General features: G+C 38.1%; 1 protein-coding gene across 1 annotated transcript; it reads left to right on the forward strand.

Moving 5' to 3' along the window:
* Positions 1–8,366: 8,366 nt before the first annotated feature.
* On the forward strand, positions 8,367–9,053 carry LOC143533968 (uncharacterized). Its single transcript, XM_077028585.1, has one exon. It carries the CDS (start codon positions 8,367–8,369, stop codon positions 9,051–9,053), a length of 687 nt encoding a protein of 228 aa, XP_076884700.1.
* Positions 9,054–14,452: the final 5,399 nt, after the last annotated feature.

Consider the following 14,452-nt stretch of genomic DNA (forward strand, 5'->3'; position numbering starts at 1 on the left):
AAACTACTAATAATATGAGATAAATAAAAGAAAACACACTTAACTTGGGATGTGTCGGTAGGCTCAGCCTTGAAAATGAAAGGGCAAATTTGATAAAATGGTTAAAACGGAAATCTTTTGTGGGTAAAGCTTTTTGTCCGTGGAAGATAAGTAATGAAAGGCCGAGCCATACTCAAGCCTCAATTTTTGTATGAAAAAGTGGAAATATCATAAATTTTAAAAATCTGAATACGTTATCATATGATGCTTGGGTAGGTTTAACGTTAGAGTATGCTGTGTAGCCTGTGATATAAATTTAAAACTGCTAGTTTAGTGTTTTACACCTCATTGGCGATTTGGCTTATGGTTTTATAACCTTAAATCTTGTATTGATGGGATGCTTCGGGTCCGGAGACCATGGGTCTGTATGCCGACTATTCATCTGGGTATTCACAATTCCAAATGGGGTTGTGAATATTTAAAATAAAGCCAAAAAGAGCAAACCCTTATAAGTCTATAAACATGATCACAAGAGTACAAAAGTACAAATACACTACAGACTTGATCATCCACGCTGTTTGCCATGTGGGGTCCCCTTGCTCGCGTCTCATTACCATTAAGAAACGGACCACAAGGGACACGCTACATGTAAGCCCTACAGATGAAATTTTGCATATTCACCTATGGTAATGGTTCGGTGTATTGCTTGATAACGGGGGTATGTCATGTTGTGGGGAACACTAGCTATGAATTAATTGAACCTTAATAATATCTAATGGCTGCTTGGTAGACTTTGATGCTTAAGCTTAGGTGGATAAACAATACCCTTGATCGTCTTAACTATTCATAAAAAAAATAGAGCAACAAAAGTTTTAAATATGCTAATTTTGAGGTTTAAGTCAAGTTGGGGTGGTCTGGTCCGGTAAAAGCTGAAAATAAGCGGGTCTTAATTGTGTAAACCACTGAGTAAAAAATTGTCGGATCATATTTGTCCCGGTAAAGATTAAGGCATGGGTTTAAGTGGACAACAATATCGGTGATCGCGGTTTTTGCGTTTTTCTAAGCTTTAAAATTTAACCTATATGTTTGTTAGACTATATTTTCCGATTCTGATCCAACTGCATAAGACTTTTTCATGGACGAAAAAAGAGTAAGTGTGGGGATATTTGATATACATGTATTTATACATCTTGAATCCCTTGTAAAGTTGTGTTTCTTTAATGATTTGAGTTCGTTTTAGTTCGTGTTTTGTTTATCTTTTATTATTTAAGGTTTTGAGTCAAGTTTATATATATTAATTTGTTTTAGTTCGTTTGGTGTCTTGCATGTTAAACTTAATTCTTTCTATCTTTTCGTGCGAAGTTTATGCCCGTATTGCTTATCATTGGTTACATGATTAATTCACTTACGAGTTTTGATTTATGTTCATGTAGATGGTGGCTTGGTGATCAAGGGAAAGAAGGTCTAGAAGGTTCTTATTGTAGCTTGGAGTTCAAGAAAGAATTACACAAGATCTAGCAACAATTAAGCAACAAAATAACAACAAAAACTCGTTGGTCCTCCCTAGGCACGCCGCGTGATGTTGTCTAAACTATATATATTTTTATATTAATATTTCCAACACTTTTAGATACTTTCGAACCAAGTTTTTTATTGATTATTATTATTAATTGGTTCGTATGTGAGTTTTAAGGTTTCATGAGACAATAAGCTAAATTGAGTATTTTAACTAAGCTTATGTTCTTGTTTAAAATTCTTAATAAAAGATGTCACGTTAGAAAGAAAAATAAAGAAAATGAGAAAATTAAAACGTACGTTTGATAAAAAGTTTCCTCCATTATTAGAGTTAAAAAGAATAAATAAAAAAAAAAGTTATAATAATTTGGTTTGTGGAAAATCTCAACGAATGGGCTAGATATTAAATAATATTTTATTTGATGCTTAGATGGGCTGGACATGAAAGAAATATTTGGCTTGAGACACAAGAATTAGGTTTTCGGCAGTTTTTATATAATCGGAAAAAGGTTTAATTTGGAGAGAGAAGACAGAGCCGTAGCATTATTATTATTATTATTATTTTATGCGGACATCAATCAAGTCAGAAAGCAGGAGCTACAGGAAGCAAAAGAATTTTAGTATTATTGTATTTGTATGGTGGGATTTCTTGGTGAAAATAACTACGCAGTTGGTGACTTCGAACAACACAAAGAAAAGAAAGAATTAAAGAAGCAGGTTGCACAATTATTTGAACCAGGCTATTAATCAACCCTTTTTTGTTTTTCTTCTTTTCATGAGCAGTTTTATTTATTCATATTTTTTCTTGAACATGAATATTGGCTAAACTCTTTTAGTTATCTAGGCTTGTGATGATGTTTTGCTGATTGCTTCGGACTTGTCGGTTTTTGTGTTTTGTCTTTGAGATTTTGATTAATTAAAAGTTTTGATCAAATTTATTGGATGTGTCTCATGCGTAGTTATTTTTAATTTGTGTCTAAATGAATGTTTCACATGTTACTTTATTGAATGTCTTTTGATTATAGGTTGCATGTTAGGGTTGTTTACTGTGTGTTTGCAACTTGTTTATGGTTTATTGAGCTCATTTACCATAGAAACTTATTTTTGGCATTTTATTATAAGTTTATATTTTTACCTACTTAGATATCCGACGGGTGATAAGTAGTCGGGTTTATCTGCGTTAAATTATCTGACAGGAAGTTTGCCTATTTTTGTCTTAATTTCACTGTTTACCCGTATCTTTTAGATTGTTCAAAAACCACCCCGTGTACTTAGGTGCATTGAGATAGTGAAACTGACGGGTTAGCTATTTTATAGGGTAATTAATCATAGCTGGTGAACTGACAGGTGAACCAATAAGCCGGTGTTTTTACATGATCTCTAAGATTTCTTTTTAGATGACACCTTGAGAGTGATTAAAGATCCATTAAGTTTCCTAGAGCTTCATACCTTAAGATTCCCGGCTCTATTAGCATTTTTCCCGTAACCGATAAAAGCCCGAGTCGTCACAATTCAGATTCCTTCCCTAGGTAACTCTTGCTCTCATTTGAATTTGCTAAAGTTTTTATTCGGTAATTTAATTTTCTAGTTTATTTTAATTTAATTAAGTAATTAGTTTAATTAATTATTAGTTTTTAAAATAAAATAAATAAAAATCCAAAACTATATATTTTCTTAATTATTATTTTAAATTAGCTTTTAGAACTAGTCTCGTTATTTAAATTAGTGTCTCTAGGGTTCGATATTCCCGGTCTTCTCATAGCTATTCTACACCCGATAGGTTCACTTGCCTGTTGCTAGTGGTTTGGTTTAGGGTATTCTAGGTTTTTATTACTCGTTGTGCTTTGTCATTATTTGTTAAATTTTTATATACCACTTTACGCACATCAAGTTTTTGGCGCCGTTGCCGGGACACTTGGTAATAGTGAACTAGTTTCTATTTGCTTTTTGTTAATTTATAGTTTTAGTTTTAGTTAAATTAAATAGTTTTATTTAATTATTATTTAATTTCTCTTGATTGCTATTTGTGCCTTGATTTTAACGTGTGTTATTTAGGGATAAGCTTGGGTCCTTACTCTTTTACTTGTTTTTCAGCGTATGCGACGTACTCGTTCAATAGGACCACCAGAGTTCACTGCTTCTGACGAACCCGAGAGAGATTTTCGTGAGCGCCGTAGGGAGTTTCGAGAGATTGCACGTGCTCTACGCGAAAACAAGGTACACGTTTCTGATTCTAAATTAGATATGGGTGACGCTAACCCCCCTAAGCGTACGGTTCACTCGAGAGCGAATGAGGGAGTTATGGGGAGACGGTCTGCTATCACACGTCCGGCGATGCCCGATGCTAATAACTGGCAAATTCCGACCAACGTCATGAATTCCATTACTAATTCTGCCCCATTTCACGGACTTGAAGATGAGGACGCGCGTGGCCATCTGAACAAATTCACTCGTATCTGCGACACTTTCAATATTGCCAACGTCACTCGTGCTTCTATCTACCTTCATCTTTTTCCGTTTTCTCTGGAGGATCGCGCTTCATCATGGCTGGAAAACCTTCCCCATGGGTCCATCACTACATGGGAGAATCTTCAAGCTGAATTCCTTAAGAAATATTTTCCGCCATCTAAAGCCTCGCGACTTCGTGATCAGATCTGTTCCTTCCGCATGGAGCCTGACGAGCCATACTCTTTGGCTTAGGAAAGGTTCCATAATCTGCTTAGTAGATGCCCCCAGCATGGTCTACTCAAGTGGGCTGTAGTCGAGAAATTCTATAATAGGTTGACTTTTGAGATGCAGAAGAGATTCAATACGTCAGCCGGAGGAAACATGTTAGAGAAACTAGATATAGATGAGTGTGAGTCGTTGTTTGAGAGTTTCGCCCTAGCCGAACAGCAAGAGCCGTCCGCCCGAGGTACTTCTAAAACCACCACCTCTTCCGCTCGAGGCATTTATCAGGTCTCGAATGATACTAGCATCGCGGCTGCCTTAGAGGCAATGCAGAAGGATATCCGAGAGTTGAAGAAGATCGCTCAGAAATGCGAAATTTGTCGCGGAGGGCACGATACAATTGATTGTCCGGTCGATCAACAGGAGAAGGTGGACTACTTGGGTAATCAGAATCGAGGAGCGAATGCCTACGGAAACTCAGGATGGAGAAATAACTCCAACTATGGTTGGAGGTCGGGAGGTAATGCTCAGGGTTTTCAGCAGAGGCAGGAGCAGGTTAGTGACCCAGAGGAAACAGGGAGTTCGAGTGCGGGGAAGAGTAGCGGTATGGATCCGGATCTTAAGGAGCTCCTAACTAAGCAATCTACCATGCTTTCTCACCTTATTGACAGAGATAATAACACACAGCAGAGACTGGCTGAGCACGACACCCTATTGAAGAACCAGCAGTCGTCATTTTTGGAGATGTCTCGAAAGGTGGATGAGATGATGAAGCAGATGCTACCTAATAAACAGGTCGGGGCATTTTAGGGCAGCACAAAGCTTAATCCAAAGGCACAGTTGAAGGCGGTGACCACCCGTAGTGGCAGAGGAGGTGATCGAGAGCAGTCTCCGGCTGATGATGAGGAGCCGGTAGACGAGGAGATAGAGATGGAGACCCCTGTGAGGACGCACGAGAGGCGAGTCCCAGCAAGTACCGCGTCAAATGGTGAGTCTCCCATAGAGAAAGCTATTGAAAAGAAGATTGAAGATAAGAAGAGTCCCGAAGTCAATCTTACTCGAGTTCCGTATCCAGCTCGTCTTCTGCGGCAGAAGTATGCACAGGAATATGGACATTTCTTGGACATGTTTAAACAACTAAAAATCAATCTTCCGTTTGTCGAGGCACTCCAGCATATGCCTAAAAATGCCAAATTCTTAAAAGATCTTATTTCGAATAAGAAGAAGCTGGAGGGGCTTTCGACAGTTTGTCTAAATAAAGGATGCTCTGCGGTAGTCCAGAACAAGCTGCCGGAGAAATTAGCAGACTCGGGACACTTCACGATCCCGTGTTTGTTTGGCAGCTCGACTGAGAGCTACGCGTTGGCCGATTTAGGTGCTAGCATAAATCTGATGCCATATTCTCTATATAAAAAGCTAGACCTTGGCGAACCAGTCCCGACGCGCATGAGTTTATCCTTGGCCGACCGCTCGGTCAAATATCCGCAGGGAATTGTAGAAAACGTACTCGTTAAAGTCGATAAATTCGTTTTTCCCGTGGATTTTGTTATTCTCGACTTGGAGGCTGACGATCAGGTCCCACTCATTTTGAGACGACCCTTCCTGCGTACTGCTAAAGCGCTTATTGACGTCTTCGACGGTAAAATTACACTTCGTGTAAGGAGAACGTCACCTTCGATGTCGTCAAATCGATGAGAAACTCCAGTAGTCAGGACGATTCGGTCTACTTTCTTGACACGTTCATATCTCAGTTCGATCGTTGTCTTGACTAAATCTCTGGAGCATATTTGCTCAATCAGGAGGACGAGGTTGATGTTCCCCCGGAACACGACCTGAGCATTCTTGTTAGCTCACATCCTGAATACCCCAAGGTGTTCACGGTTGCCGATAGCACCGAGGGACCGAAGGAGAGACCATCGATTGAGGCGCCACCGTCCCTCGAGCTTAAAGAGCTACCTCCTCATTTGGAGTACGCTTTATTGGATGGTGACGCCGATTTACTCGTCATCATTTCTTCTCAGTTGACGGATGATGAGAAATCGAGGTTGGTCGATGTGCTCAAGACACACAAACAGGCTATTGCGTGGAAACTCATGGACATTCAGGGCATCAGCCCGAACTTTTGCACGCATAGGATACTCATGGAGGATGAGTACAAGCCTGTAATCCAACCTCAAAGGAGGCTCAACCCTAACATGTTGGAGGTAGTCAAGAAGGAGGTTATCAAACTCCTCGATGCAGGCTTGATATATCCCATCTCCGATTCTTCATGGGTGAGTCCCGTTCAGGTCGTCCCTAAAAAGGGAGGGATGACAGTTGTCACTAACGAACGTAACGAGCTGATTCCGACTAGGACAGTCACAGGTTGGCGGGTGTGCATAGACTATAGGAGGCTTAACGACGCTACTAGGAAAGACCATTTTCCTCTTTCGTTCATTGATCAGATGTTGGAGCGTCTTTCGGGACGATAGTTTTACTGTTTCCTTGATGGATTTTCAGGTTATTTCCAGATCCCGGTCGCACATGAGGATCAGGAAAAGACCACTTTTACATGCCCATACGGTACCTTCGCGTACAAACGAATGCCTTTCGGGTTATGTAATGCTCCGGCTACTTTCCAGCGTTGCATGGTAGCGATATTCCAGGACATGATCGAGAGTTCCATGGAGGTTTTCATGGACGATTTTTCGGTATATGGAGACTCATTCGATCAATGTCTTTCTAATCTTGAGAGGATGATGAAGCGGTGCATAGAGACTAAGTTGATGTTGAACTGGGAGAAGTGCCACTTCATGGTGACTGAAGGTATTGTGCTAGGGCACAAGATTTCGCGAGATGGTATTGAGGTAGATAGAGCTAAAATCGACACTATCAGTAGACTTCCTCCATCGACTAGTGTGAAATCCGTTCATAGTTTTCTCGGGCATGCGGGTTTTTATCGTAGGTTCATTCGAGACTTTTCTAAGATCACCCGGCCTATGACTCGCCTTCTAGAGAAGGACATCGCATTCGACTTTGATGCTGATTGTCTGAAGGCGTTTGAGTTTCTCAAGGGGCAGTTGGTTAATGCCCCTATCTTAGTAGCACCCGAGCTTACCCTTTGAGCTCATGTGCGACGCTAGTGATTTTGCAGTCGGTGCTGTTTTAGGTCAGCAGAAGGACAAGCATTTCCATCCTATCTATAACGCGAGTAAGACCCTCAATGATGCTCAGGAGAACTACACGACTACTGAGAAGGAGCTTCTAGCAGTGGTCTTTGCGTTCGACAAATTTCGTTCTTATCACATGTTGTCCAAAACCATCGTTTATACTGATCATGCGGCATTGCGATACCTGTTCGCCAAGAAAGATGCCAAGCCACGCCTGATACGATGGATTCTCTTGCTTTCCGAGTTCGATATTGAGATTAGAGATAAAAAGGGAGCGGAGAATGTAGCTGCGGATCACTTATCACGTCTGGAGGATCCGAAGAGAGAGGAGATTAGATAGGATGCCATCGGGGATAAGTTTCCCCACGAGTCATTGATGATGGTGAGAGTGAGATTTGAGAGAGAGCCAGTTTTGTACGTGAGTGCTGAAGAGGAGGGTCTGCCATGGTTCTCCGACATTGCGAATTATCTGGCCGAAAGAGAGTGGTCAAGGGCATGAGTTATCAGCAGAGGAGGAAGTTTTTCGCAGACGCCAGCCACTACATATGGGATTCGCCATATTTGTTTCGTGTAGGCGCCGATCGAGTGTTGAGGAGGTGTGTGAGTAGGGAAGAGGGTCGTGAGATTCTTAGGCATTGTCATGAGGGTTTAACTGGAGGCCACCATGGTTCGTCTTCCACCGCTAGGAAAATTCTAGATTCTGGCTTTTATTGGCCATCGATTTTCAAAGACTCACACGAGTTTGTCAGACAGTGTGACGCATGTCAGCGCACTGGTAACATCTCATCCCGTAATGAGATGCCCCAAAACCCTATTCAGGGGTGTGAGGTTTTCGACGTTTGGGGCATTGATTTCATGGGTCCGTTCCCTTCTTCTCAAGGGAACCGATACATTCTCGTGGCTATCGACTACGTTTCCAAGTGGGTTGAGGCTCAAACCTTGCCCACTAACGACGCCCGAGTTGTAGTGGGATTCTTGAAGAGGTTGTTCAGTCGGTTTGGTACTCCCAAGGCCTTGATCAGCGATAGGGGCACGCATTTCTGCAATGCCCAGATGGAGAAGGCATTGACACGGTATGGGGTCACCCACCGGTTGTCCACCGCCTATCTTCCACAAACGAGCTGTCAAGTGGAGAACGCAAACCGAGGAGTGAAGCGAATTTTGGAGAAAACTGTCGGCAAGAACCGAAATGACTGGTCTGACAAATTGGATGATGCACTTTGGGCTTTCCGTACAGCATTTAAAACGCCTATTGCGACCACGCCCTTTAGGATGGTTTACGGGAAAGCGTGTCATTTACCGGTTGAGTTAGAGCATAGAGCATATTGGGCGTTGAGATCCGTTAATCTTGACCTGACCCAAGCTGCGAAAAATCGGTATCTCCAAATTCATGAGGTTGAGGAGCTGAGAGATGAGGCGTATGCGAGATCATGGAGTTATAAGGAGCGTACGAAGGCGTTACACGATCGAAAGTTAAGGAAAGTGAAAGAGTTCAAGTGTGGGGATCGTGTGTTGGTTTATAACTCTCGTCTAAAGTTGTTTCCAGGTAAGCTTAGATCGAGATGGGTTGGTCCGTACACGGTGAAGGCGGCATTTCCGCACGGTGCAGTTGAGTTAGTTGATCATGAGGGGAGAGCATGGAAGGTGAACGGCCATAGGTTAAAGCATTATATCGGTGGGCCGGTTGATTCGGTTGAGGAAGATGTATTTCTCCTCGACATCCCTACTTTGATTGCTTGATAGGGATAGGCCTCGGGAAATACCCGAGTGTAGAGTTTGTATAATATTTTTATTTTTTCTATTATTATTATTATTATTATTATTATTTTATTTTGAGTTTGTTTTTAAGTTTTTAGAGTCTGTTTGATGTCTACTTTGGGTGCTTTAAGCTTTGTGTTGTAGGTTTGGATACGTTCGTTCGTACTCAATCTTCATTTGGACGGGGGCGTTCTGAGCTTATTTGATTGTAGAGGGTACCCAAAAGCTGCGACCGCGAATGAAATGCTATGCGGTCGCTTTATTGGAACATGACATACGCATATCATTGCCATATTACCTACCAGGGGAGTCTGTTCCATTTTCTTTATGCGTTGTTTTATTTTATTTTTTCTGCTTGATTTTTGTCTTTTTCTTGTCTCCCATTGAGGACAATGTGAAATTTAAGTGTGAGGATGGGAAGCTGACGTTTTTACTTTTAGATAAAAAAAAGTTAAAAAAAATTATAAAAAAATAAAAAAAACGAAAAAAAAGGTTATATAAAAAAATAAAAATAAAATTGAAAAACTTTAAAAAGAAAAAAAAATGTCCCGAAAATTTGTTTTGCGTATAATGAAAAATGATATTATTGTTTAAGGTTGATCTTTTAAAACTATTATTATATATGAGATTAAATAACAGATAGCGCACTTAATTTGGGATGTGTCGGTAGGCCCAACTAGCTTTGATAGTCCGCTTTTGCATATTTTATATATCTAATAATTTGAAAAACGGTGAAACCGAATTTCGATGCTTAGGGAGGATTACCATAATCTAAAAACTTTGAGATGGTTATACTTAGATGCACTCAAACCAGCACACACCACATGTCCATCTTTCTACGAGCTTAGAAATAGTTATATATTTTAGGGTGATAAAAAAAAAGAAAAAAAAAGAAAAAGAAAAAAAAAAGAGTATGTTTTAAAAGTGTATTCTGAGAGTTGGTTCAAGAAAAGCAAATGCTTGTGAAGAAAGTTATGTATTGTAAAATGCTAAAGAAGCATTCTCAAAAATAGTAAAAGAGGCCAAAGATGCACATACTAGACGGGACTTAGAGTTTACGTGTTACCAAGGGGATAGTGACTCTGAGGATACACTATTGGGACTCGAAGGTTCTTAGTCAATAAGTATCAAATTAGGGATTTATATGACAAAGTCCAATAATATTTAGGAATTGCTCGTAAGGCCTTCACATGACCATTCATCCATCAAATTCCACCGAGTGCATGTAATTAGTACCATCAACGAGTCTTTGGCTTATGGTGATTTGTCGAACCAGTCTGCTTCGACTCTAGTTCTTCTAGCTCTCTTTGTCTGAGATGGGGTAGGCGTAGCCGTAGCTTTTGAACTTTAAAATGCTTAATGCGATTGGGGGCTTGAGAGGCTGGTGGCTGGGTTTAAGTGGACAACAATATCGGCAATCGCGGTTTTTGCGTTTATCTATGCTTAAAAGATAACCTATATGTTTTGAAGATCGACTTTGAATTATGATTCCATTGCATTATATATTTTTCGAGGACGAAAAAAAGTTTAAGTGTGGAGATATTTAATGTGGTCTAAACTATATATATTTTTATATTAATATTTTCAACACTTTTAGATACTTTCGAACCAAGTTTTTTATTTAATATTATTATTAATTGGTTCGTATGTGAGTTTTAAGGTTTCATGAGACAATGAGCTAAATTGAGTATTTTAACTAAGCTTATGTTCTTGTTTAAAATTCTTAATAAAAGATGTCATGTTCGAAAGAAAAATAAAGAAAATGAGAAAATTAAAAAGTACGTTTGATAAAAAGTTTGCTCCATTATTGGAGTTAAAAAGAATAAAGAAAAAAAAGTTATAATAATTTGGTTTGTGGACAATCTCAACGAATGGGCTAGATATTAAATAATATTTTATTTGATGCTTAGATGGGCTGGACATGAAAGAAATATTATTCTTGAGACACAAGAATTAGGTTTTCGGCAGTTTTTATATAATCGGAAAAAGGTTTAATTTGGAGAGAGAAGACAGAGCCGTAGCATTATTATTATTATTATTATTATTATTATTATTATTTTATGCGGACATCAATCAAGTCAGAAAGCAGGAGCTACAGGAAGCAAAAGAATTTTAGTATTATTGTATTTGTATGGTGGGATTTCTTGGAGAAAATAACTACGCAGTTGGTGACTTCGAACAACACAAAGAAAAGAAAGAATTAAAGAAGCAGGTTGCACAATTATTTGAACCAGGCTATTAATCAACCCTTTTTTGTTTTTCTTCTTTTCATGAGCAGTTTTATTTATTCATATTTTTTCTTGAACATGAATATTGGCTAAACTCTTTTAGTTATCTAGGCTTGTGATGATGTTTTGCTGATTGCTTCGGACTTGTCGGTTTTTGGGTTTTGTCTTTGGGATTTTGATTAATTAAAAGTTTTGATCAAATTTATTGGATGTGTCTCATGCGTATTTATTTTTAATTTGTGTCTAAATGAATGTTTCACATGTTACTTTATTGAATGTCTTTTGATTATAGGTTACATGTTAGGGTTGTTTACTGTGTGTTTGCAGCTTGTTTATGGTTTATTGAGCTCATTATCATAGAAACTGATTTTTGGCATATTATTAGAAGTTTATATTTTTACCTACTTAGATATCCGACGGGTGATAAGTAGTCGGGTTTATCTGCGTTGTTATGGTTTTAGGTTAAATTATCTGACAGGAAGTTTGCCTATTTTTGTCTTAATTTCACTGTTTACCCGTATCTTTTAGATTGTTCAAAAACCACCCCGTGTACTTAGGTGCATTGAGATAGTGAAACTGACGGGCTAGCTATTTTATAGGGTAATTAATCATAGTTGGTGAACTGACAGGTGAACCAATAAGCCGGTGTTTTTACATGATCTCTAAGATTTCTTTTTAGGTGACACCTTGAGAGTGATTAAAGATCCATTAAGTTTCCTAGAGCTTCATACCTTTAGATTCCCGGCTCTATTAGCATTTTTCCCGTAACCGATAAAAGCCCGAGTCGTCACAATTCAGATTCCTTCCCTAGGTAACTCTTGCTCTCATTTGAATTTGCTAAAGTTTTTATTCGGTAATTTAATTTTCTAGTTTATTTTAATTTAATTAAGTAATTAGTTTAATTAATTATTAGTTTTTAAAATAAAATAAATAAAAATCCAAAACTATATATTTTCTTAATTATTATTTTAAATTAGTTTTTAGAACTAGTCTCGTTATTTAAATTAGTGTCTCTAGGGTTCGATATTCCCGGTCTTCTCATAGCTATTCTACACCCGATAGGTTCACTTGCCTGTTGCTAGTGGTTTGGTTTAGGGTATTCTAGGTTTTTATTACTCGTTGTGCTTGGTCATTATTTGTTAAATTTTTATATACCACTTTACGCACATCACCGCGCCGCGCGACGGCTAGGGGCAAAGGCCTCCGCGCGGCGCCTTGGGCCCCCTGTTCATCCGTTTTTGCAAGTCCAAGCCCGATATTTCAATATATAAACATCATTATAAACCCAGCCAATGGGAGACTTGTTGGCAACCGATTTCAAGAGTTTTTCCAATGTTTTGAAGGTGATTTGAAGCTAGGAACTAAAGAGGATCGAGAGAGTCTTCATCCGGGTGTTCAAGGATCAATCGCAAAGGGTTTTATCGCTCTAACTTTCGTTCCTTATTCATTATTCTTGATGTCTTTCCTCTTTGTTTTTAAGACTTGTTTAAGATTGTTTTTAATAATGATTCTAGGCTAGACTTCATGTCTACCTAGGTTTGATGAACATGTTTGAGACTTGATTCTTGCTTTGGACTATTGTTTGATTATGGTTTTGTTGATTTAATAGTAAAAGACTTGATTTTGCTTTCATGATGCATATGAATGTTTATTATCTTGATTGATTGTTAATTATAGCTTCACATAGATCTTTTATCTTTTGATTGTGTTCTTTAGATTTAGGGTTTATATTTAAATCATTACTTGGTTTTTTGATTATTGTGATTAAATGGGCCCATTAGATCATAGAAGCTTGTTGATAGTTGGTTAAGGTTTTAAATGTTTTGCTAAATTCCAATAGCTGTAAGGTGAGGAGTGGTTCATGTGTCTTGGTCAATTGCATGCTAGGATAGTAGTGACAATATTCTTGCTTATTGTGTTGATCCATGTTCATGATGTCATGTTAGTTTATCAAGTTATCTAAGGTTTAGTGTTTCGTAAGATTGCTTGCTTTAGATACTATTAATTAACCCTAATTGATGACTTTGCGGAAATCAATAATACTGATTGCTTAATAATATAATAATTGTTCCTTGGGATTTCGTTTGATTCAGTCAAGGGTCCTTAGGGTTTTGTTAGATGAATATGTTTAGAAATCAGTTGCCATAATCATGTTATTTGTCCATTGCTTGATAATTGTTGATACATGGGATTCTTACCTATGTAGATTCTTTCTCTGATTGGTTTCGATCTTGTATTTAATTGCTTGTCTCTCGTTTGCTTGTTTATTTACTTTCTTAGTTTAATCTTAGTTTAATATTAGTTTAAAAACCCCCCTTAAACATTAATAATAAACAGTCGTGTCGTAAGTCGAGTCTAATTAGTTAATTAACGTAATTTATAGAGTCCTGTGGGTTCGATATTCCAGACTTACTTAACTTTAGTACAATTGATCGGTTCACTTGCCGGTGTTTTGTGTAGTTGAGTCTTAAGTCTAGTTTTTATTACTTGTTAATTTAGTTAATATTTAATTGACTGTTTTAAGCACATCATGGATCGGGGGTCCCTTTTCCACTCAAAACAAAATGGTATTGAGTGCAAAGGGGGGGGGATATGATCATACTTATTGAGGATACCACGTGCAAGTAAGTTTTGCGCGAGTAATCAAGTAAACACATAAGCCAATTATATGAATTGTAGTTTTGTAAATGTATAAGTAAACAGATATATATATATATATATATATATATATATATATATATATATATATATATATATATATATATATATATGCTACCCTCAAAATGTGTAAAAGTGTTAAAAATGAGGTGTGAGAAACTTACTTGATAAAGCTAGCGAAAGAAAGACGAAATTAAGCGTTTAAGCAAGCTGAATCGAGCGTGTTCGGTTCAACGAGCGGTCCTAGAAAATATTTCTAGGTTCAATATAAGATTAAACGAAAAATGGAAGACTTTAAAAGACTCTGTTCATGGTTTAGTGTTTTAAACCTTTGAAAGAACACGCACACACACGCGCGCGCACACACACACTATAATTGTATACTTTTAGAGTTTCCATCGTAAAGTTTATAATTTGTTTAGTTATAATTATTTATAAAAGGTTGGGTTATAATATTTCTTAGTTATGTTATTAAGTAAGGCTTGTTTCAAGAAA

Source organism: Bidens hawaiensis, unplaced genomic scaffold, assembly GCF_021521415.1.
Source record: "Bidens hawaiensis isolate Kalapana, Puna unplaced genomic scaffold, B.hawaiensis_p1.1 tig00009959_1, whole genome shotgun sequence".
NCBI classification, from domain to species: domain Eukaryota; kingdom Viridiplantae; phylum Streptophyta; class Magnoliopsida; order Asterales; family Asteraceae; genus Bidens; species Bidens hawaiensis.